General features: G+C 48.1%; 1 protein-coding gene across 4 annotated transcripts in view; it reads left to right on the top strand.

Moving 5' to 3' along the window:
• The window catches only part of CEP78 (centrosomal protein 78), a 428,004-nt gene that overhangs the window by 176,673 nt on the left and 227,371 nt on the right, over positions 1-23,960 (top strand). For all 4 annotated transcript variants that reach the window (XM_085633291.1, XM_085633307.1, XM_085633281.1 and 1 more), the window contains exon 11: positions 1,027-1,072. In XM_085633291.1, coding sequence (XP_085489417.1) covers positions 1,027-1,072 — 46 coding nt within the window. The remainder of the gene's footprint in view (positions 1-1,026; positions 1,073-23,960) is intronic.

Here is a 23,960-nt window from a genome sequence, read left to right as displayed (position 1 = left end):
TTGATGTTAGTGGTCATATAGAAAATTGTTTTCTGCTACTGTTTTGACTGATGAGAATAGCAACTTTTAAAGCTGAGTGTGTAGGTCTCTGTCTGAATATTTTTAAATTAAAAACATAATATAGGCACCATCCTACTCCAATGGTATCGTCACTGATGCCATAGTAACTAACCCTTTCATTCTTTAATGGAGATGATTGGGAGGAAAAGAGTTTACTGTGGTACCCGAGAAATAAAATAAATAGTAATGTCAGGACTCTTAATGCTTTAGTGCAGCCTTGTTTAGCCAATCAGTTTGTTCATCATGTTCTTGATTAGTTGTATACGTGCCATTTTTAGAATGTAGTCCACAAGCTGTCAAATTTCCAAACGTTGGTTATAGATTGTTATGTACTTAATTACAAAAATAAAAGTCTCCATTAGGGAAGATCTATAGTTATATCGCTCCATCTCTCCATTTTGAAAACTGTGAAAATATCCGTAGTCAAGCTGTTAGTGAGAATGTACCTCAGTTGTCTCTTACCGGAAGGTTATTTTGTGATGCAGTGCTTCTCCAGTTTACCATAGTGCTTGTTTAGCAAATGGAGTTTGAGAATTATTCCTGAGGCTCAACCAACAGTTTGAGGCTGTTTCAGAGAGAGACTATAGAGACGAGAAAATATGCCTTTTGGAAACATTACTTCCTTCAGTTAAATATCTTATACATGGTATACCAAGCTATCACTCACATAGCCCGGTGTGGAGCCCAGACTTGAAATAACATGCAATTCTTCTTGTGTTCTCACTAACAAACAGTACCCCATCACATATTCATGAGTGTTTGTTCTTTAAAAGAAAGAACAATAGCAGCTGGTCTAATTATGAAGTTGTCTTTTTAAATGAATTGTATCATTTTGGGATCATAAGTCTTTAAAACATGTTTTAGGCAATGAATTTTGTTATTTCATTTCTGTAAAATGATCACAATTCATAAATGTAATATTTTTCTCTTTTCCTTTCACTTTTCCATTGCAACTTACAATTTTAGAGGATTTCCTTTGGACCACTCGAATGCCTCTCCCTTTCATGCACAGGTACTCGTTTATTTATTAGGAGCTTTGCTTTGTTAAATGTAAATTATATTTGCATAAAAATAACAAGTATTTTAATTATAAGGTTTATAATGTGTGTAATCAAACACATTGTATAACCTAATTGAACTTGCATGTTAAAATAAAAAAAGGAGTTAAAGATGTATATATTCACTTAAAAATAATCCATAAGATGCAAGTTAGTACTGTATTCACTTTCTAAAATAATCGAATTTCTGATGGATACTTCTGACCCCATATTCTTCACCTTGTTAATATATTCCCCATGCATCAGACTGGATCTGGTAACTTTAAAACCGTACTCTTGTGCGCTGATAGGTGGCGTCGTGCAGCTCCACACTGACCTTATTTTGCTCTGGAATTGACAAGTGGAACTGCATATGTACACCACTCATGCGCCCTCACATAATTTCCTTTCTTTGCATATGTTCAGATGTGAATCCGGAGCTTCTCTTTGGTCTTGAAGACCAGATTTCTTACAAACTTACCAATGTGCAAAGGAAATGTCACCCCCCCCTCCTCTGATGACAGGGTCCCAAACGGTTTGTGACAGATCCTTATGAAGTATCTTTGGTGCCTGGGTTTGGCGGACAATTCCAGGACTTGTGATGAATGTGTGCGAATGAACACGAAGGCCATACGGAACTGCAATATCAAACTTTGTTAGCAAACACAAGAAAACTCCACGAAGCAACTGTTTGAAGGTGAAAGAGAGGTCCTCTACCTGAAGTTGTTCCCACAGCAGATCTTCGTTGTGGTTGAAGTCTTCCGTTAAGTCCAAGAAAAAGTATAAGGAGTCGAAGCGGGAATCAAACCTTTCTTCCACTCACAAACTCCAGAGGTCTCCATCGGAGCCGAATCTGAGTTTGGTGCAGACGCCGGAGGAAGATTTACCGCCTATTGGGCTATCTGACTCTGAGCAGAATCTGCCACGACCTGGACCAAGGCCTCATTTGGCACTTATCCAACAATCAATCCCTCTAATTCTGACACTTTGCCATTACCACACGGTAGGGCCCAAACTTTACATAATCCTTTCGTCACTAACAAAGACAATAATAATTATGATAAAGCGGATGATTATATCCCATAATAAGATGAGGATAATAAGTATGAAGACTCGAGGAGGGCAGTGGTCTGAATACTTCTCCATATTTCGGCCTTGTGTCTACCTCTAGGCATGCTAAGGAGCAAAGCACCTCTTTCACATTCGTTATCAAGATGGAGTCGGAAATATTAGACCAGCAGTCCCCCACCTTTGAGGTCAAGACTAATGTTTTAACTGAGCTACCTCAGCCAGGTCAGCTGCCTACAGAACGTCTGCTGCCATTTACCACGCCCCTTGTAGACTTCCTTTTGGGGACTTGGGCAAAACAATGTTCAGGTCCACCTGTTAACAGGTGGGTTGTTCGTCGCCATCGTCCTGCAGCCAGTTAAGTACAAAAGTATATGCTAATGCATACTGTGCATAGGATACTATGGTTCATCATTGTGAAGATCTGTGTGAAAAGGACCTGGATGGTATCAAACTTGTAAACTCTAGCCGCCATTTATCTATCGTGGGCACAGTGACTCAGCACCAGTGTCTTAAGATGCAGCTCTTAACCTCTGCTAGGTCTGTGGCGCAATATCTTTTCTACATCGACCATATCCTGTAATATGGCAGTTTGGGTTGATGGGAATATATTGGACGTGTCCATTCGCAGCAGCCTATTCCACACTTGTGTTATGTATGTCTGTATGGCCATGCATCCTCACAGACTATTCAGCAAAAAATATTTCTTCTGGCCACATCTCCAGTGATTAGAGTGGTTCAACAGTGGGGCCCTTTGTAGTCTTGGACGGGGGAGGAAATCCATTCCCAGTCATGTAGGACTTAAAGTACAGCAATTTTAATTTGGATTCCCTCACTTCTGTGTCATGGTCCAAGAGAATGGTGATTCACACATTGACCTAGTGTCCGCTAGTTTTGACGATGAAATAACGCCGTTACTCACGCCGCTATTGATTAGAGGGCCAGCGCTGTCATACCTCCGATAATACTACAAGATGGCCGCTGCACAATCCGGCCTTTGCATCACACACGACTTAGACACACCCCTTTAGTACCATGTGACACGTTGCAACATGACGTCGATCCATGACTCGATGGGCTGCGGGAAGCTCGGATTCCCTTTTTAACTGCACACAGATGGTATGGCGGGTATCTGGTTTTCTGGCGGCTCCACGCGTGGGAGGTGAACCAGCGCACGTCCTAAGTGGACAGGTAGGTGGGGCGCTGTGTGCTAGGGTGACGGTGACAGGATGCCGAGAGTTCTACACGGACCGACTGGGTCCAGGCATGGTGGGAGGGAGGGAGGGAAACGCTCTTCTGATCCCTACACCCGCATCTAAGCCCACAGAGTGAGTAATGGTCTGGTTGGCTCCCTGGTCGTACCCGCGGCTGGCGGCCGCCGCCTCCTCCCCCCCGGGGGGAGGGCGGTCCGTCACCCTTGCGGCCCGGCGGGGGGTGGTTGGTCCCATTTGGCACCATCCCACGGGTGTGGTCTTGGGGGCGATCGCACCACACGGCCTCATGGATGTTGGTGGGGAGTGGATAGCGCCCCTCCCACCCACCTGCACGGAACCTCTTGCAGCCGTGCCTTTAGGCAAATTTGAGGTAAATGAGCTGATTTAACAGCGCCTCGTTATATATGGGGCTAATCCCAGTCTCTTCCTTACTTCTTGTTCTACAGGACACCACGACTCTGGTGTCTGAAGCCCCCATTAATACCGAATGGAGTGAGTAGTTTCCTATAGCTGGGTAAGTCACATGGTGCTTGTGTGTACTCCCTGAGTAGGAAATGCTGTAGAGTGATCCATAACTTGGCCAACCACTTTCTCTCCACATTGGCGTTGGTTTTAGCCCGGTCTCACGATCTTATGATATAAATTTCTCTTTTAGATATCACACCATTTTAAAATATGCCTTTTCACCAGGGATCAGACTAGGACCCTGGTTTGATCACGGAATGGAAACCTGAGATGAGGGTTTAAGGGGACTACTACACCAGTCATCTGGACTGCATTATCTAGTGACTGTGTACTGTCACTTTATGTCATCCTCCCAGTGTAGGTCACCACTGGGGTATACGGGACTTCGCGCTCGCATCCAAGGAGTGTGGAAGGTAGGAGCCTCATTGCCCATCACCACCACCTGTAGATAGTATTAATACACTAGGTCCTGAAGAAATGCGATGGATCAGTATTGACCGCTACGCATGAAATGTGGACCATATCCCATGAGATGAGCTCCACTGGACCATAGAGCCAGAGAGCAGCCACTCACTTTGTTTTTAAGAAGGTGGATTACCAGCCTAATAAAGAGTTTATGTGGACGATCCAACCTTTTTTAACATCCCCCACTTGCACCTCATCTACACTGATTTTTATGGCCCTCACACCCACGTATCATACAGCAGGAACAAAAGATCTCCGCTAAAGAGCCCCTTTTAGGGTGCCCGTCGGGTATTGCAGCGCCGACCCGACGAGGAGCAAGTCCATATGATGAAGCAGAACACCTAGCTTGCTGGGTGTGTGAGGACTTTAGTTCCGACAAGGGGGCCTTCCCTCCTTTTACCCTTTGTCTCGTCGTCCGCCTTTGGGAACAGCATACCTTTTCTTGTTTAGGCCAAGAGGGAAACAGTACTATTTGTACAAGTATTTGAAGTGAATGAGGGTCAGTGTACCATTTGGGAACAGCCGTCCGGTTTCTTCATTGCAATATGTCCATTCTTCGTCCGTGAACTCCGCATCCAGTTCATCTTCTCACCTCGATCTAGAATTGGGCATGGTGGAGCCGCGACCTGCACAGCACAGTACAGGAAATTAACCAAGTGTTTGCTGGACGTATTGGCTATGATGATTCACAGTGCCCTACAGGGAGGGGCTTCTGAGGTGAAGGATGGGTTTCTCTCTTCACTGAGTGCCTTTTGCCTAAGGTATGTGAGGGTGTCCATAGAGGAATGGTGCTCATCACCCTCCATTGCCAAGCGATCAAGAAACTGGCTGCCCAGATATTTATCGCCTATTTTGTGTATCCCAACACCTGGAGCCTGTGTCAAGTCAGGTTCTCATGAGTTGGATGGATGAGTGAGTAATGCGTTAAGAGCTGTTCCAGGAAGTAATGTGCTTTTGCCTACAGATTTTGTCCCAAGCTCTTTACGTACTAGCTATCGTGTTGATTTTAGCACCAGGCTGACAGTCTACCATTGCGCACAATTGTGGTGAGTTGGGTGATGTAATGTTCCACCACCATATGCGTCATGTGAGTGGGTAGGTGCAACCAATAACGAGAGAAATTAATCTGGGCACCAGTGTAGCATAATTCAAAGTTCAGCACATTCAGCCTGCCTAATTCACATGGTAGGGTTAGCAACTGCCAGTAAGTTCTGGGCTGTTGCCCCGATCAGGACTAGAAGATCATGTACGATAGTTTTAGAGAATATGGAATTTAGTGTATCAGGCACATTGTAGAATATGTAAAGCAACCTGGGCACTGTGCTAATTTTCCTTAAAGCTATTCTGTCCATCAGGGAGGGAGGCAGGCAGGCCTCTCCACCGGGCAATTTGGTCTTCAATTTTTGTCACCCATAATTTGCACAGATTATTAGTGCTCAGTCTTGGTTGATCCATACACATAAGTATTTGACTGATGACGAGCACCAGGAACTCGAGAGGGAACTCCAATGGGGTAAAGGGGGTGCTAAGGGTTAGGGTGAGTATAATGGATTTATTCCAATTCATAGTAATTCTTGAAAGGGACTCCCTATTACCCATTTGAAGGCTGAGGTTCTGGGATGGTTCATTGAGATATAGTTATATTGTCCGTAGTCCACAGTTAGGTTACATGAGGCTAGGAGCAGGCCCTGGTTATTGTGTGTTTGTCTAATCCCTCAGCCCTACGCTCTTCAACGTCTACATGGCTCCGCTAGCCCCCATTATCTGAACCTACGGACTCAACATTGTGTCATACGCAGACGACACCCAACTCATCCTCTCCCTATCCAACAAACCCAACACGACCAGGCACAACTTTCGAGAAGGCATGGAAGCCGTCGCCAAATGGATGAAAAACAGCTGCCTACAACTAAACACCAACAAAACAGAAGTACTCATCATGGGCCCAAACCCCGATGCCTGGAACGACACCTGGTGGCCCCCCGCCCTCGGAAGCCCGCCCACCCCCACGGACCACGCACGCACGCAACCTGGGAATCATCCTGGACCCGAGCTCAAAATGGACCGCCAGATCAACTCCATCTCGTCCTCCTGCTTCCACACCCTCCACCTCCTACGTAAGACCTTCAAATGGATCCCCTGTGAACACAGGAAGACCGCCACTCACGCCCTGGTCACCAGCAGATTCGACTACGGCAACACACTCTACGCCGGAATAAATAAAAACCTCACCCGCAAGCTACAGAACATCCAGAACGCCACCGCAAGACTTGTCCTCAACCTGCCAAGACACTGCCACATCTCCCAGCACCTGCGCACACTCCACTGGCTCCCCATTAAGGCTAGAGTCATCTTCAAGATGCTCACCCACGCACACCAGGCCCTCCACGAGACCGGACCAGCATACCTGAACAGCCGAATCAAATTCCACGCACCCCAAAGGACCCTACGATCAGCCCAACTCTCCTACCCTGTGGTCCCCCTCACCAGAAAGACCAGATCGGGAGACCGCTCTTTCTCCTTCCTCGCCTGAAACGCCTTTCTGCTCCACCTCATACAGACAACATTGCTCCCCATCTTCGCAAGAGACCACAAAACCTGGCTCTTCGACAGACCTCCTCCTTGATGGACTGGAACCTTCACTCACCCCCAGCGCCTTGAGACCCTTATGGGTGAGTAGTCGGGTGTAACAAATACTTGATTGATTGATTGATCGTAGAAGCCTGGGGCTCCGATATGAGATGTGGGGATAGCGTGCAACCTTGTCAAGTTCTCTGTTCAACTGGGAAGGGCGATGACACAAAGCTGTTTACTCGAGACGTCGCTTAGGTTTTATCGTACAATAGCTTGACTAAGTTGATGAAGATGACGGAAATCACAATTTGGATAGGACTGCAAATATGTAGAACCGTTCCAATTAATCAAATGCCTTGAGGGAATTACAAAAATGCTGCCACTGCGTTCAGGTCTGGTTCATCACTGCAAACAGTTATAAGGGGTTGTGTGTGATTGATCTCCCTGGTATATATCCCGCCTGGTCCGAACACCAAACATTGGAGCAGTATTAATGGACAGTTCGCAAGCAAGGATTTTGATATCTTTGTTCAGCAGACACTGCGAATGGTAGAAGTTAAATTCTGCGCAGGCTTACTTTCAATAGTGTTATTATTGTGGCCTCCCTGAACAATGATAAAAATGTTCCATTCACCAGTGCTTCATTGTTCAACTGCAATAGACGGGGCTATCAAATGAGAGTACTTTTTGTGGAATCCCAAAGGGAATCAGTCACTCCCAGGGGCCTTGCATGTAAGGAGGCTGAGATTACATTAGTAATCTTGTCCAAAGTGATGTGGGCATTGAGGAGTTGCCAGTGCAGACCCTGCAACAATGCCAGGGCAATATGGTCAAAGTAAGTGGAATAGCTAGTAGGTGCCTGCCCAATACGGGAGATAGACAGGTTGCAGTAATATTAGACAAATGTGTCCAGTATGTTCTCTGCTTCATACAGGATCTCACTGTCGTCCTTCTGAAAGACTTCCTGTGGTTGGTTTTGGCGGCGCAGTAATCTGGCCAAGGCTCTCCAGTGGTGCTCTGCCTCACCGTTTTCCCTAATGTCAGTAAATATATGTGTGTGTTTTACTTCTTGATCGGCCACCTCTGTGAACTCGTCAAGCTCAGTTCCAGCTGCGTAACTATTTGGGTTGAGTGTGAGCTGCTCTGGATCTCCTCAAGTAGTTTAATGTCAGTCTGTTTACTAGAGAATGCTCTGCAAATCTTGTGCTGCTTAGCTATGCATATACCGCATAGATAGGCTTCAAAGGCTTACAAGGCGGTACTGAGCGAATCAATCAACCCATCGTTTACCTGGATATAGTGTAGTATTTCTGACTTAATGTCAATGTGAAATACAAGGATCATGAAGTGCCACGAGGTTCAACCACAATGTGAACGCCCAGTGATTTGAAGTATGTCTAATACCAGCTTGATGGGGCATGATCTGGGAACGCACGAGGCATGTGTTCTATAGAGACTTTGTCCAAGCACACACATCTCGTGTAGCGATCAATCATTCAACTGAGCCCAGGAGTTGTGAGCAGAGGTAATATGTGTATCTTCAGTAAGGGAGAGGTGCCTAGAATGCAAGATATCAACTAACCCTTCAGTTTGTATGATATTTAGTAATGTTTGTGTGCCTATGTTGGAAAACCACACTCCCACTCTGAAAGGGTGGTGGTGGTCTTCCGGACACACTGTGGTAGCTTGGCTCGAGTGGTCAGGAATCAGGCTCCGTGCTAAGCATACGACATACCCAAACAATAACCATGCGTGCATCCGTTCCAAAAACGACTCTACACCGTAAAAATTATGAAAATATCTTTCTTTATCTTCTTTTTCTCTTAGTTGCTGATTGGATAAAATAAATAACAATCACAATATACAAACTTTTTAGAAAGTGCAGGACAAATAAATACTGGCTTAATAATTCAATAAATAGGGGTGATCATAAATACTGAAGGCATAAATACAAGTGCAATACATACAGACAATTAAATATTCTGAGGCAATAAATACTGTAAACCAATAAATATTGTGCATCAATAAATACTGTGGACCAATAAATACAGTGGAACAATAAATAGGTTAAATACAATAAATACAGTGCCCCTAATAAATACTTAAAAGCTGACAGTGACACTCATGGAATCAGATCACTTTTGAATTCCTAAGGGCTGATTTGGCCCAGGCACAGCTTGTGGGGATGTGGAAGGCTTGGGGGTGTCTACTCCCTGGCTTGGTCAAGGCTGAGGCCTAAACTGAGGTAGATGAAGGGGGGAAATTCCAGAGACCTGGCTCTCTCTCTCCACACAACCTCTCTAGATTAGTCCCAGTTCACCCCTGGCACCTTAGAGCAGTCTCTCAGGTCTCCACAGGGCCTTAGGCGCCCTCTACTCCACTTACTGCCCTTTCTCTGATGCTCCGACGCCGCTGGAGTCGTGTCGACGCCGTGAGGCGGTTCCAGATCGACGTCGGCGGCCTCGGCACAATGTCAGTTCTTTGACGACGCCGGCAGGCGGCTCCGGTCTCGATGTCAGCGGCCTCGGTTCGATCTCGACCTCCGATTCGATGGCGTCGGGCAGTCTTTACTCGATGTCGACTTCGGGCGGCTCCGGTCCGATGGCGACCTCGGCTTCGATGACGTCGGCCGGCCTTGCCTCGATGTCGACTTCCGGCGGCTCCGGAGTGCGATCCTCACTCCCGACCTCCGGTGCTCCTCTCCTTAGGTTTCCGGCGACTCCGGAGTGCGACCTCCACTCCCGACCTCCGGCACGATCCTCACAGGTTCCGGCGACTCCGGAGTGCGATCCTCACTCCCGACCTCCGGTACACTTCACCTCGGTCTCCGACGACTCCGGAGGGCGGACTTCACTCCTCCGATGACGCCGCTCACTCGACCTCGGGTGACTTCCTCCTCGACCTCTGGTATTCCTCACGACCTCTGACGGCGCCCTCTCTCGACCTCTGGCGGCTCCGGGTACGACGTCTGCTTTTCCAGTCAGCGCCGCTTCTCCACCTCGGGCTCCAGGTCTTAGGCTACTCGACGTCGGACTTCAGGGAAACCAGCTTCCAGGTCAGGATCTTGCTGTTCTCTTGTTTCTAAGGCCTGTTCCTGCTGTCCAGGTCCTTAGGATGGTTTTTCTGACTTCTTCCCACACAGGGCTCTAGGCTGGGCTCCGTCAGTAGGGACTAGTATCAAGGGTGGGTTTATGGACCCCACTCCAGGCACAAGTTTCCACCCCTGCTGCTTCACTCCTTCCTCCTTCAAGTTTGTGCTGCTCACTCTTCACGAGTCAGGTGCCAACTGCCAGCTCCAACTGCCAACTCTCTCTCTTAGCTTCCCAACATTCTAAACCGCCTCCAACTGTCACAGGGTTCTGGAATGTTCTGGAAGGTGCTAGCAGGTTCCAGTGGATGCTGGTGATGTCACAGGTGACCACCATTTTGTGCTTCAGGCCCTCAGACAGAAGTTTCAGGGGTAGCTAAAATGGCTCCCTGAATCTGCAGCAACACGAAAAAGTCTGGTGGTTCCCAAAAAGGAAAAATTCAAATAGGGTTTGAGGCAAAAGTGGGACAAAATAAATAATGATGAGGAGGGACCACCCAAAGGGCTGACAGGTCTAACACGCGTCCCCCCAGCTGAAAGTGGGGAGAGCTACCCAACCCCTTGGGAGTTCTCATCACTAAGGCGGAAATACCTTGAGAGACCGTCTGCATTGGCGTGGTCCACTCCAGGCCGATGTTCCACCTGAAAGTCCATTCCCTGTAGGGAAATAGACCACCTCAACAACTTGGGATTCTCCCCCTTCATTTGCATCAGCCAACGAAGGGGTCTTTGGTCGGTCTGAACTAGGAAGTGCGAGCCAAACAGGTATGGCCGCAACTTCTTCAGAGCCCATACCACTGCAAAGGCTTCACGCTCTATTGCACTCCACTTCTGTTCCCTGGGAAGTAGTCTCCGGGATAGGAAGACCACGGGTTGATCCAGACCCTCTTCGTTGAGTTGCGATAACACTGCCCCAATGCCGTGTTCTGATGCATCTGTCTGGACAATGAACTCCTTGGAAAAGTCTGGGGCCCTTAAGACCGGGGCCTCGCACATGGCTTTCTTCAATCTCTCAAAGGCTTGCTGACAAGCCTCCGTCCAGACTACCCGTCGAGGTTGTTTCTTGGACGTGAGCTCCGTGAGGGGGGCTACGATGGTACCGTACCCCTTCACGAAGCGGCGGTAGTATCCCGTGAGGCCCAAAAATGCTCGGACCTCAGTCTGTGTCTTGGGGGGTTCCCAGGCCATGATGGCCTCGATCTTCGCCTGGAGGGGTTGCACCGCTCCCCTACCCACCAAGTGTCCAAGGTACACTACCGACCCCTGCCCGATCTGGCACTTGCTGGCCTTGATCGTCAATCCAGCTTGTCTCAGGGCCTGGAGAACAGCTTGCAGGTGACGCAAGTGATCCTCCCAGCTGTTACTGAAGACGGCTATGTCATCCAGATAAGCAGCAGAGAAACTCTCCATTCCGGTGAGGATCTGGTTTACCAGGCGCTGAAACGTGGCAGGTGCGTTCTTGAGCCCAAAGGGCATCACACAGAACTGGTAGTGGCCATTGGGCGTGGAGAAGGCTGACCTTTCCCTTGCTCCATCAGTCAAAGAGATCTGCCAGTACCCAGAAGTAAGGTCAAAGGTACTTAGATATTGGGCAGCTCCCAGCCGGTCAATCAATTCATCCGCCCTAGGGATCGGATGAGCATCAGTTTTGGTCACTGAATTCAGTCCCCGATAGTCCACACAGAACCTCAGTTCTGGTTGGGCACCCGGTGGTGCAGCTTTTGGTACTAACACCACCGGACTGGACCAGGGGCTGCTAGAAGGTTCGATCACTCCTAGCTCCAGCATCTTAGTGACTTCACTATGAATGCTGGCCTTCACCTTGTCTGACATCCGGTAGATCTTGGACTTCACAGGTGGGCTGTCTCCTGTGTCCACGTCATGGACGCACAGGTGAGTCCTACCCGGGACAAGGGAGAACAACGAAGAGTACTGCCCCAGGACCTGGCGACAGTCCTCCTGCTGTTCAGGAGTTAGAGATGGGGAGAGAATCACTCCCTCCACCGACCCATCCTTCTCTTGAGACGCAAACAAATCGGGGAGAGGCTCGCTTTCCACGTCCTCTCCTCCGTCAGTCACCATCATCAAGATGACTTCGGGCCTCTCGTGGTGGGGTTTGAGGCGGTTAGCATGCAGAACCCGCAGGGGCTGACGAGGGGTCTTCAGGTCCACCAAGTAGGTAGCCTTACCCTTCTTCTCCAACACCTCAAAGGGTCCTGACCAGCGATCCTGGAGGGCACTAAGCTCTCCTGGTTCGATCACCCACACCTTCTGGCCAGGCTCCAACTCCACCGGGTGAGCATTGTGGTCATACCACGCCTTCATCACTGCTTGGCTGGCTTCCAAGTTGTCAGAAGCTTGCTTCCACAACTTAGCCATTTGGCTCCGGAAGGCCAGCATGTAGCTCACCACATCCTGGGGAAGCTTTCTGGGAGTTCTTTCCCATCCGTCTCTCACCAGGTTGAGAGGTCCCCGTACAGGGTGCCCATACAGAAGCTCGAAGGGGCTGAAGCCCACTCCCTTCTGTGGCACTTCCCTGTAGGAAAAGAGTAAACAGGGTAGGAGGACGTCCCATTTCCTCCGCAGGCTTTCAGGCAGACTTCTGATCATGCCCTTCAAGGTTTTGTTAAACCTCTCCACCAGACCATTTGTCTGGGGGTGGTAAGGAGTGGTGAACCGGTATGTCACTCCACACTCCTTCCACATGGCCCGCATGTATGCTGACATGAAGTTGGTCCCCCTGTCGGACACAACTTCCTTGGGAAAACCCACTCGGGTAAAGATTCCCATCAGGGCCCTAGCCACAACAGGTGCTGTTATGGTCCTCAGAGGTATTGCCTCTGGGTACCGTGTGGCATGATCCACCAGAACCAGGATAAACCTGTGACCAGCTGTAGTCGGCGGATCTAATGGACCCACAATGTCGATGCCCACCCTTTCAAAGGGGGTGCTAACGACAGGAAGTGGTTCCAGGGGAGCTTTCAGCTTCACCCCTGTTTTCCCACTGGCTTGGCAAGACACACATGTCCGGCAGTAGGTATCGGACGACACTTTCATCTGAGGCCAATAAAAGTGTGGGACAAGACGGGCGAAGGTCTTGTCTTGCCCCAAGTGTCCTGCCAATGGTATCTCGTGAGCCAACTCCAGAAGGAAGGCTCGATAACGTTGAGGGACTACCAAGGCTCGTGACGATCCGTGTAGGGGTGCCTTGGGTTCACTGTAGAGGAGGCCATCCTCCCAGTAAACACTGTAGTTCCCTTCAACGTTCCCTGCTGAGTGGGCTTCGGCCTGTCGCCTCAGCCCCTCAAGGGTAGGGCACTCCCTCTGGCCCCGGCAGAATTCCTCCCTGGACGGGCCTCCCTCCACGTGCCACTCGGCCGGGATGGGTAGGTCCTCCAGATTGGTAACGTCCCCCACCGCAGACTCCTGGTCCACCACCTCCGGTGGCCTATCCGTCCTACGGGGTGGGGACGCCGAGGCAGGCTCCTCCTGTCCTCGGTTCTTCCCTTGACTGGCAGCTGGCTGGGCCTTTGTTCCAGGCTCCAGCCGAAATGAACTCCCTCTTCGGGTAGTCGCGGACCTTGTGCTAACACAGGCCCAGTCAGGTGTACCCAGCATCTCGGTGTGAGTCCGGTATTCCACCTCCTTCCAAGCGTTGTGCTCCATGTCATTCCCCAGCAGACAATCGACTGGCACGGCAGGGCTTACGGCAACTCGAAGTGAACCTGCAACCCCCCCCCCCCATTCAAAGGGAACCTCGGCCACTGGATAATGGCCTGTTCTGCCGTCAGCCATCGCGGCTGGGTGGAGTACATCGGGAATTACCTGCTCTGGAGACACCAGTTGGCTACGTACCATAGTCATACTGGCTCCTGTGTCTCTCAGAGCCTCCCCTCTTTGGCCGTTGATGGTGACCCACTGCCCATACTTTGCGGTATTTGCGGGCACCTGGATCTTAGGAACCATCTCCCGTTCTCCCAGGGACACTAAAGTGACACCCGCCCACTCCCTTCCCTTAGTTAAGGGCATCTCCTCCCCGAGCACTACACTAACTACTCCGGGGGTCTTTCCTCCAGTGGGAGGGGGTGGTTGTTTCAAGCACTTCGGATCTCCTTTATAGTGTCCAACGCCACCGCACTCATAGCAATGGACAACCCTTGGCTGCTGACTCTGGCCAGGATTAGGGTTTCTGGGTGGGTTAGCCCTAGGGGTAAATCCTGTTCCCTTCCCTTGGAAGTTATTTTGGGGGCCTTTGGAGAACTCCTTTTTCTTTTCCCCTCCCTCTTTCTTCTGGGGGGCGCCCTGTCCGGCCTTTTGAGTATCCCCTCCAGTCCCCCTTGTGGACACCCGGGTACTAGCCCAAATGTCCGCCTCCTCAGCAAGCTTCCGGGGACTGGTCAGCTTGCTATCCACCAGGTGTTGCCGCAGTTCAGGGAAACATTTCTCGAGCAGGTGTTCCTTCAGTACTAGGTCAAACAGCCCCTCGTAGTTCCTCACTTCACTGCCCTGAATCCAACCTTCCAGTGCCTTCTTTGCATAGTCCAGGAAGTCCACCCAATTCTGTGTGCCCAGTTTGTGACTACCCCTGAACTTCTGTCGGTACTTTTCAGGCGTTAGTCCAAACTTCCTTATGAGCGCCAGTTTCATGGTGGGGTAGTGGGTCTGCTCATCCTCTTCGAGGGCCAATAAAGCATCCCTACCAGCTGGAGGCATGTACTTGTACAATCCCCCCCCCCCAGTACTTCTCTGGAACCCCATGGGCCCTCAACGAGACCTCATAGGCCGCTAGCCACTTGGCGATATCGTCGCCCACTCCATAGCTAGCTACTATGTCCTTTGGCAGGTATGGTTTAGGTTCCCTGGTGATCTCTTGGGTTTGGCTGCCACCATTAGGAACAGGTTGTGCCCCGATTCTCAAGATCTGAAGATCTATTTCTTTCAGTCGTAATTCATGGGCCATCCTCTGCTCCTCCTTCTCCTTCTCCAGCCTTGCTAAGTCCCATGTGAGCTGTCTTTTCTCCCTCCGGTCCGTTAACTCCACTTCAGACAAGCCACCGCTAGAGGCACTGCTGCCCTTCCTAGAAATGGTTCTGGGCCCTGCTGACAGGTTCCCCACCTCAGGTTGGTACATCTCAGCCCCCTCGGTGTCAGGCTCTCCATCCCTGTCTTCCTCCTCAGCCTTGCTTTCTCGGCGTGCCTCCCCCCAAGCCCTTAAGCTGGTTTGGAGTGCACCCTTCTTTGCTCCTGGGGGACAGTACACCCCCTCCCGCTGGCAAAACTCCCTGAGTTGGGCCACAGTGTACGTTTCTAGATTTTCTAGTACAAACTCCATCTCGCCCACTCAGGTTAGAGGACAGGTTTTGTGCAGTAACTATGCAGGGGGGTACCTTTAATAATACCTCCTCCCACCACCAGAGTAAATTTGGAAAAAACAAAAACCCACAATTAGGAAGGCCGCTTTGAGAAAACTCCCGGTGTAGGCCTATGGACTACCCACAGTTATTGTTGAGTATACGTAGGCACAGCTCTATCCCACCACTGAACACCAATTTATGTTGGAAAACCACACTCCCACTCTGAAAGGGTGGTGGTGGTCTTCCGGACACCCTGTGGTAGCTTGGCTCGAGTGGTCAGGAATCAGGCTCCGTGCTAAGCATACGACATACCCAAACAATAACCATGCGTGCATCCGTTCCAAAAACGACTCTACACCGTAAAAATTATGAAAATATCTTTCTTTATCTTCTTTTTCTCTTAGTTGCTGATTGGATAAAATAAATAACAATCACAATATACAAACTTTTTAGAAAGTGCAGGACAAATAAATACTGGCTTAATGTCAAGACTTTGGCCACTACTACAGCCAATGCGAGAGGCAACTCACGGACAAAGCAAATTAAGCATCCATGTAGGAAACAAAAGTGTGTGACGCCCAAAATCCTGTTGAGACAATGCTTAACTATGATAAGAAACTCAGGTGAGGAAAATGGCCGCGCAAATGGGTGCAAATCTGAAGCAGGTCAGCGGTCTAGTGTTTCCCCTCACGCGACAATTAGAGAGCTCAAGGTGCGCGTTCCACAGGAGAACTGCGCACTTCAACTGTAGTTTTCTGGAAGAGAGTAGTGTCATTGTGAGGCGCAGAACTTGTTTGGTATTTACCTCAGGAAATATCGTAAACTCAATTCTTTGGTTCTATAACGCATGCGCAACGTGGGATTCGACTATCCTGACAAGAATTTACCGAAGGAAGAGAATTTCTAGCAACGCTTCAGCCTACATGTTCCAGTTGCGGTATTTGTTTCAACCTTCCTAGCATTTCTAAGGTAACACCTTTGTAACGCTTATGTTCCCGGGGACAGTGTGGTAAAATTTCATCCTGAGAACTAAAGTGCTATTTGACATTATAAAAAACTTTCTAGCCTGAAGCACATGAAACCGAGACTGTAAAAAGACATGGGGTTCCCAGTTACTGGTGTATAGAGGGAACCTCAGAGAGTTTAACATCTTTCAGAATTAATTACGGACTCATAAAACCAAAGAGCTACTACTCGTAGCTAAGGTGAATAGTAGAGCGCTAACTAAGAGTACTTTCAGAGTGTTTAGTTTTTTTTGGGAAAAAACAGAAACGTTTTACAAGTGTGGTCTTCTTCCTTTACATTCAGATGCAGAAAATTAACCCAATTATAAAACATCACAGAGAGAAGCAAAAGCCTGGGGTCGACAGGGTAAATTTAGTGTTGTAGCGTTACATCTAGCATTAAACATGTATAGGCAGTTTTTACATGTATGTCTTTAAATCCAGGTGCAGTAAGAAGATTCACCCAGACGATCGAGTGAAGTACCACCAACTTACCAGGCAGTCTCTCTTGTTTTTCATCCACTTCCCCTTTCCCCCCTGCTTTAGTCGCTACCTCGAGTTGATCTTGGGTGGCGCCTGAGGTGGAGGGGCGTTGGGACCATCATCGGCTCCTGTGGAGATTTGGTACTTTGACAGATTGAAGTGCCCGCTAATCCACCTGAGTCGATATGGCTGAGGGTTTCGATTTAAAGGCTTTGGCTGGAGTGCTTGAAGGTTTACAAAACCAATTGACTCAATCAGCCGATGAAAATCGAAATCTTAGGGATGAGATTAGGAGGTCTCAACAGGAGACTCATCAAATTAAATTGAAAATGGAAGAGTTCCTTGCGGGAACCACTCCATTGGAGACAACCCGTGGGTCAGCGGCAGAGGTAGCTACACAAGTTATTCATTCAGTTGCCCCAATAGTACCTTTAGCTAATCCAGAAAGATTCAATGGGGACCCTCACAAGGCACAGATATTTCTAACACAGTGTTCCTTACACTTTTTGTGTAGATCTGTAGTGTTTAAGGAAGAGCAGGTTAAGGTTGCATTCGTACTGTCCTACTTGAGTGGTGATGCTGCCGCCTGGTCAATGCCTTTGATCTCTCGAAATGACCCAGCCCTGTACGACTATGAGCTATTTAAGAAGGAATTTCTGAGAATTTTTGATCGGAGAACCGCCAACCAAGCCACAGACAATGAACTGCTGGATCTGAAACAAGGGAGTCGTGATTTGGTAGCGTATATCGCACAGTTTAACAAACTGATTGTGGAGACCAACTGGCCAGAGGATAAGCGTTCAGCCTTATTCTATCGAGGTCTAAAGGACGACTTAAAAGACGCTCTAGCCCAAATTCCCAAGAGACCTCAAGAAATTTCAGAGTTGATTGACCTAGTCCTTCAAATCGATCATCGATTATATGAAAGACGTTCAGAGAAGAAGAAAGAGTTCCGGTCTTTCGTGCCCCGTTGGGACCGTGTCAAGACAGACAGTAGCAAAACCGATGCAGCTAGTGGAGAAGAACCTATGCAGATAGGATCCATTAGAGGCCCTCTTACCAAAGAAGAGCGAGAGAAAAGACGAACAAAAAATCTATGCATGTATTGTGGAGATTCTGGACATTTTGTCAAAGACTGTCACAAAAAACCCAAGACCAACTCGGGGTTAAAAGACAGATCCCATCAGTAAAGGGAGTTGCCCTGGTGGGAAACAAGGATCAGTCGACTCCAGAACACCAACAATTGGTTAATACACTACAATCGTCAGCTCCGCATTTGATTGTGTCATTTACCATCAAGTTTGGGCACAAGGAGGTTCCAGGGGTGTCAGTCATGATCGATTCTGGAGCCACAGGGAATTTTTGTGACCTGAGCTACGCAAAAGAAATAGGAGTAAGAGCAATCAGAAAGAAGAATTTAGAAGTCGTCAAGTCAGTAGATGGCTCAAACCTCACGTCAGGACCCATTACAGATGAAACTGAGACTTTAGAGTTAGTTGGATTACAGAGTCACCGAGAGTACATAAGATTCAATCTCATTGATGCTCCACAGTTCCAACTGATTCTTGGTTTACCCTGGTTGACTGAGCACAACCCCACAATTGATTGGGAAAGAAGAACAGTCAAAATGAACTCTGCGCATTGTATCCAGAATTGTTTTGCAGGAACAAAAACCAGGTCAGAAGGAACTCCAGCTACAGAATTGGCTCAACTCACCAATTGCATATGTACCTTAAGAACACAAGAAATTCCAGTGGAATATCAAGATTTGGCAAGCGTATTCGACAAAAGAAATGCAGAGAGACTTCCGCCACATCGAGAATACGATTGCAAGATCGAATTAGAACCCGGAGCCACCTTGCCATGTAGTCGTATCTACGCCTTGACTGAAGCTGAAAATGTCTATCTCAAGGAATACATAGACGAATACTTGAAGATTGGCTTCATTCGACCTTCCCAATCGCCAGTGTCATCGCCGCTATTTTTTCGACCAAAAAAGGACGGAACTCTTCGCACCTGTATTGATTACAGAGCATTGAATCAGGTAACTGTGAAGAACCGATACCCGTTACCTCTTATTTCACCTCTATTGGATCAGGTCAAAAGAGCTAAAGTTTTTACTAAACTGGATTTACGCGGCGCTTATCATTTGGTGAGAGTGGCTGAAGGTGATGAGTGGAAAACAGCCTTCAGGACAAAATATGGCCTTTTCGAGTATCAGGTGATGCCATATGGATTAAGCAATGCTCCTGCGGCATTCCAGCATCTTGTAAATGATGTGCTTCGGGAATATCTGGATCGAGTAACCGTGGTTTATATCGATGACATTCTAATTTTTTCAAACAGCCTGGAAGACCATGTGAAACATGTGAGAGCAATCTTACAAACATTATTAGAAAATCATCTATTCGTCAAATTGGAAAAGTGCTCTTTTCATGTGGAGCGTGTGGAGTTCCTCGGTTTCATAATTTCCGCTGAAGGAGTTGCTATGGATCCCGCAAAAGTGCAAGTCATTCAAGACTGGTCTTCACCGAAAAATGTGAAGGAAATACAAAGTTTTCTTGGCTTTGCCAATTTTTATCGAAGATTTATTCCAGATTTTTCGGCCAAGGTGTCCCCTATTACCCAACTCCTGAAGAAAGGGAAAAAATTTGAGTGGTCCAACGAAGCTGAAGAAGCATTTCAATTCCTTAAGAAAACCTTCATCACAGCCCCAATCTTGATGCACCCAGACCCGGAGCAGGCCTTCTTTGTGGAAACCGATGCGTCAGACTTCGCTACAGGAGGGATTCTGTCACAAAGGGACAAACTGACGGGGCAGCTTCATCCAGTGGCATATAGATCAAGAAAGTTATCAGAACCGGAAATTAACTATTCAATTGCAGACAAAGAACTGTTGGCGGTAAAAGAAGCCTTCCAGGATTGGCGACACTATTTATTGGGAGCCAAGCATTGCGTGACAGTATTCACAGATCATCGTAACTTGCAGTTTCTGAAATCAGCTAAAACACTCACTCCACGGCAATTAAGATGGTCTTTGTACTTTTCAGACTTTAACTTCGTGATCACCTATAAACCTGGAATAAAAAACGGAAAAGCGGATGCCCTGTCCAGAATGAATGCACCAGAAGAATTGAGAGCCCCTAAGGTGGAACCAATCATTCCGTTGGATAAAATTGTAGGAGCTGTCCATCTGGAAGAACTTACTCAGGAAATCCGAGAAAACTGCTCAGACCGAGTTTGGGAAGAATGGGTCGGAGAGGACAACAAGAAAACTATATCAGAAGGTCTTCCGTACTACGAGGGGAAATTGTATCTACCCACTGAAGACTTACAGATCAAGGCTCTGAAAGGTTGTCATGATGATCGGTTGGCGGGCCACAAAGGCGTAAAGAAAACTTTAGAGTTGATCGAAAGGAACTTTTGGTGGCCTGGCATGGCAGCTCAGGTGGGACAGTACGTTTCAACGTGTGAGACTTGCATAAAAGGGAAGCCCAGTAGACAGGCTCCACAGGGGCTATTGCAGCCTCTGCCTAATGCACCATACCCATGGCACACTGTGTCTCTAGATTTGATAGTAGATCTACCAGATAGTCAGGGTCATACAGTCATAGTGGTGTTAGTGGATTCATTTTCCAAAATGAGCCATTTCATTCCGTTAAAGAGATTACCAACAGCTCCCCAACTAGTTCAGATATTTAATCAACACATAGTTCGAGCACATGGAATTCCACAAATAATCATTTCTGACAGAGGAACCCAATTCATTTCCAAATTTTGGAAAACCTTCATGCGCAGCTTAGGGATTGACACACGATATTCTACCAGTTATCATCCTGAAACCGATGGTCAGACTGAGAGGGTCAATCAGGAGCTGGAGCAATATCTGAGACTTTATTTGTTGGAGCAGGATGGAAACTGGTCGGATCTTTTGTGGACAGCGGAGTTTGCTTACAACAACGCTGTGCATAGTTCAACGGGGTATTCCCCGTTCTATCTGAACTCTGGAAGACACCCAGATTTAATGATGGGAAAATTAAACGAAACAGTGCCAGCAGTCACAGTAATGGTGAGGGAGTTGAAGAACTCATACAAAAGGGCACAAGCAAACTTACTCAAGGCAAAAGAGTCCTACAAAAGACAGGCTGATAAGAAGCGAAGGGTGGGCACCCAGTTTGTGGTGGGAGATCAAGTCTGGTTGTCCACCAAACATCTGCGACTAAAAGGGAATAGGAAGTTTCAGCCGAGATTCCTCGGTCCTTTCAAGGTCCTTAAGATCATTAATCCAGTAGTAGTGAGGTTACAACTGCCTAAACAGTTAAAGATCCATCCAGCTTTTCACATATCACTGCTAAAAAAGAGTCCTCCTAATGCAAGGCTGAAACCAGACCCCCCCGCAGTTAGAGTGGAGTCCGGGGATGAATTCGAAGTGAGCAGAATTTTAGACTCAAAAATCTCCAGGAATACATTGCATTACTTAGTTGATTGGAAAGGGTTTGGGCCTGAGGAAAGATCGTGGGAGCCTTATTCTAATGTGCATGCCCCCAAGTTAATAAGAGAATTCCATAAGATCAATCCCATGAAACCAAAATTGGGGGAGCCCCTTTTGGAGGGAGGTACTGTCAAGACTTTGGCCACTACTACAGCCAATGCGAGAGGCAACTCACGGACAAAGCAAATTAAGCATCCATGTAGGAAACAAAAGTGTGTGACGCCCAAAATCCTGTTGAGACAATGCTTAACTATGATAAGAAACTCAGGTGAGGAAAATGGCCGCGCAAATGGGTGCAAATCTGAAGCAGGTCAGCGGTCTAGTGTTTCCCCTCACGCGACAATTAGAGAGCTCAAGGTGCGCGTTCCACAGGAGAACTGCGCACTTCAACTGTAGTTTTCTGGAAGAGAGTAGTGTCATTGTGAGGCGCAGAACTTGTTTGGTATTTACCTCAGGAAATATCGTAAACTCAATTCTTTGGTTCTATAACGCATGCGCAACGTGGGATTCGACTATCCTGACAAGAATTTACCGAAGGAAGAGAATTTCTAGCAACGCTTCAGCCTACATGTTCCAGTTGCGGTATTTGTTTCAACCTTCCTAGCATTTCTAAGGTAACACCTTTGTAACGCTTATGTTCCCGGGGACAGTGTGGTAAAATTTCATCCTGAGAACTAAAGTGCTATTTGACATTATAAAAAACTTTCTAGCCTGAAGCACATGAAACCGAGACTGTAAAAAGACATGGGGTTCCCAGTTACTGGTGTATAGAGGGAACCTCAGAGAGTTTAACATCTTTCAGAATTAATTACGGACTCATAAAACCAAAGAGCTACTACTCGTAGCTAAGGTGAATAGTAGAGCGCTAACTAAGAGTACTTTCAGAGTGTTTAGTTTTTTTTGGGAAAAAACAGAAACGTTTTACAAGTGTGGTCTTCTTCCTTTACATTCAGATGCAGAAAATTAACCCAATTATAAAACATCACAGAGAGAAGCAAAAGCCTGGGGTCGACAGGGTAAATTTAGTGTTGTAGCGTTACATCTAGCATTAAACATGTATAGGCAGTTTTTACATGTATGTCTTTAAATCCAGGTGCAGTAAGAAGATTCACCCAGACGATCGAGTGAAGTACCACCAACTTACCAGGCAGTCTCTCTTGTTTTTCATCCACTTCCCCTTTCCCCCCTGCTTTAGTCGCTACCTCGAGTTGATCTTGGTTGGCGCCTGAGGTGGAGGGGCGTTGGGACCATCATCGGCTCCTGTGGAGATTTGGTACTTTGACACTTAATAATTCAATAAATAGGGGTGATCATAAATACTGAAGGCATAAATACAAGTGCAATACATACAGACAATTAAATATTCTGAGGCAATAAATACTGTAAACCAATAAATATTGTGCATCAATAAATACTGTGGACCAATAAATACAGTGGAACAATAAATAGGTTAAATACAATAAATACAGTGCCCCTAATAAATACTTAAAAGCTGACAGTGACACTCATGGAATCAGATCACTTTTGAATTCCTAAGGGCTGATTTGGCCCAGGCACAGCTTGTGGGGATGTGGAAGGCTTGGGGGTGTCTACTCCCTGGCTTGGTCAAGGCTGAGGCCTAAACTGAGGTAGATGAAGGGGGGAAATTCCAGAGACCTGGCTCTCTCTCTCCACACAACCTCTCTAGATTAGTCCCAGTTCACCCCTGGCACCTTAGAGCAGTCTCTCAGGTCTCCACAGGGCCTTAGGCGCCCTCTACTCCACTTACTGCCCTTTCTCTGATGCTCCGACGCCGCTGGAGTCGTGTCGACGCCGTGAGGCGGTTCCAGATCGACGTCGGCGGCCTCGGTACAATGTCAGTTCTTTGACGACGCCGGCAGGCGGCTCCGGTCTCGATGTCAGCGGCCTCGGTTCGATCTCGACCTCCGATTCGATGGCGTCGGGCAGTCTTTACTCGATGTCGACTTCGGGCGGCTCCGGTCCGATGGCGACCTCGGCTTCGATGACGTCGGCCGGCCTTGCCTCGATGTCGACTTCCGGCGGCTCCGGAGTGCGATCCTCACTCCCGACCTCCGGTGCTCCTCTCCTTAGGTTTCCGGCGACTCCGGAGTGCGACCTCCACTCCCGACCTCCGGCACGATCCTCACAGGTTCCGGCGACTCCGGAGTGCGATCCTCACTCCCGACCTCCGGTACACTTCACCTCGGTCTCCGACGACTCCGGAGGGTGGACTTCACTCCTCCGATGACGCCGCTCACTCGACCTCGGGTGACTTCCTCCTCGACCCCTGGTATTCCTCACGACCTCTGACGGCGCCCTCTCTCGACCTCTGGCGGCTCCGGGTACGACGTCTGCTTTTCCAGTCAGCGCCGCTTCTCCACCTCGGGCTCCAGGTCTTAGGCTACTCGACGTCGGACTTCAGGGAAACCAGCTTCCAGGTCAGGATCTTGCTGTTCTCTTGTTTCTAAGGCCTGTTCCTGCTGTCCAGGTCCTTAGGATGGTTTTTCTGACTTCTTCCCACACAGGGCTCTAGGCTGGGCTCCGTCAGTAGGGACTAGTATCAAGGGTGGGTTTATGGACCCCACTCCAGGCACAAGTTTCCACCCCTGCTGCTTCACTCCTTCCTCCTTCAAGTTTGTGCTGCTCACTCTTCACC

Source organism: Triturus cristatus, chromosome 2_1 (assembly GCF_964204655.1).
Source record: "Triturus cristatus chromosome 2_1, aTriCri1.1, whole genome shotgun sequence".
Lineage (NCBI taxonomy): Eukaryota > Metazoa > Chordata > Amphibia > Caudata > Salamandridae > Triturus > Triturus cristatus.
The sequence above is the reverse complement of the archived record's forward strand: the minus strand, read 5'-3'. Positions and strand labels throughout refer to the sequence as shown.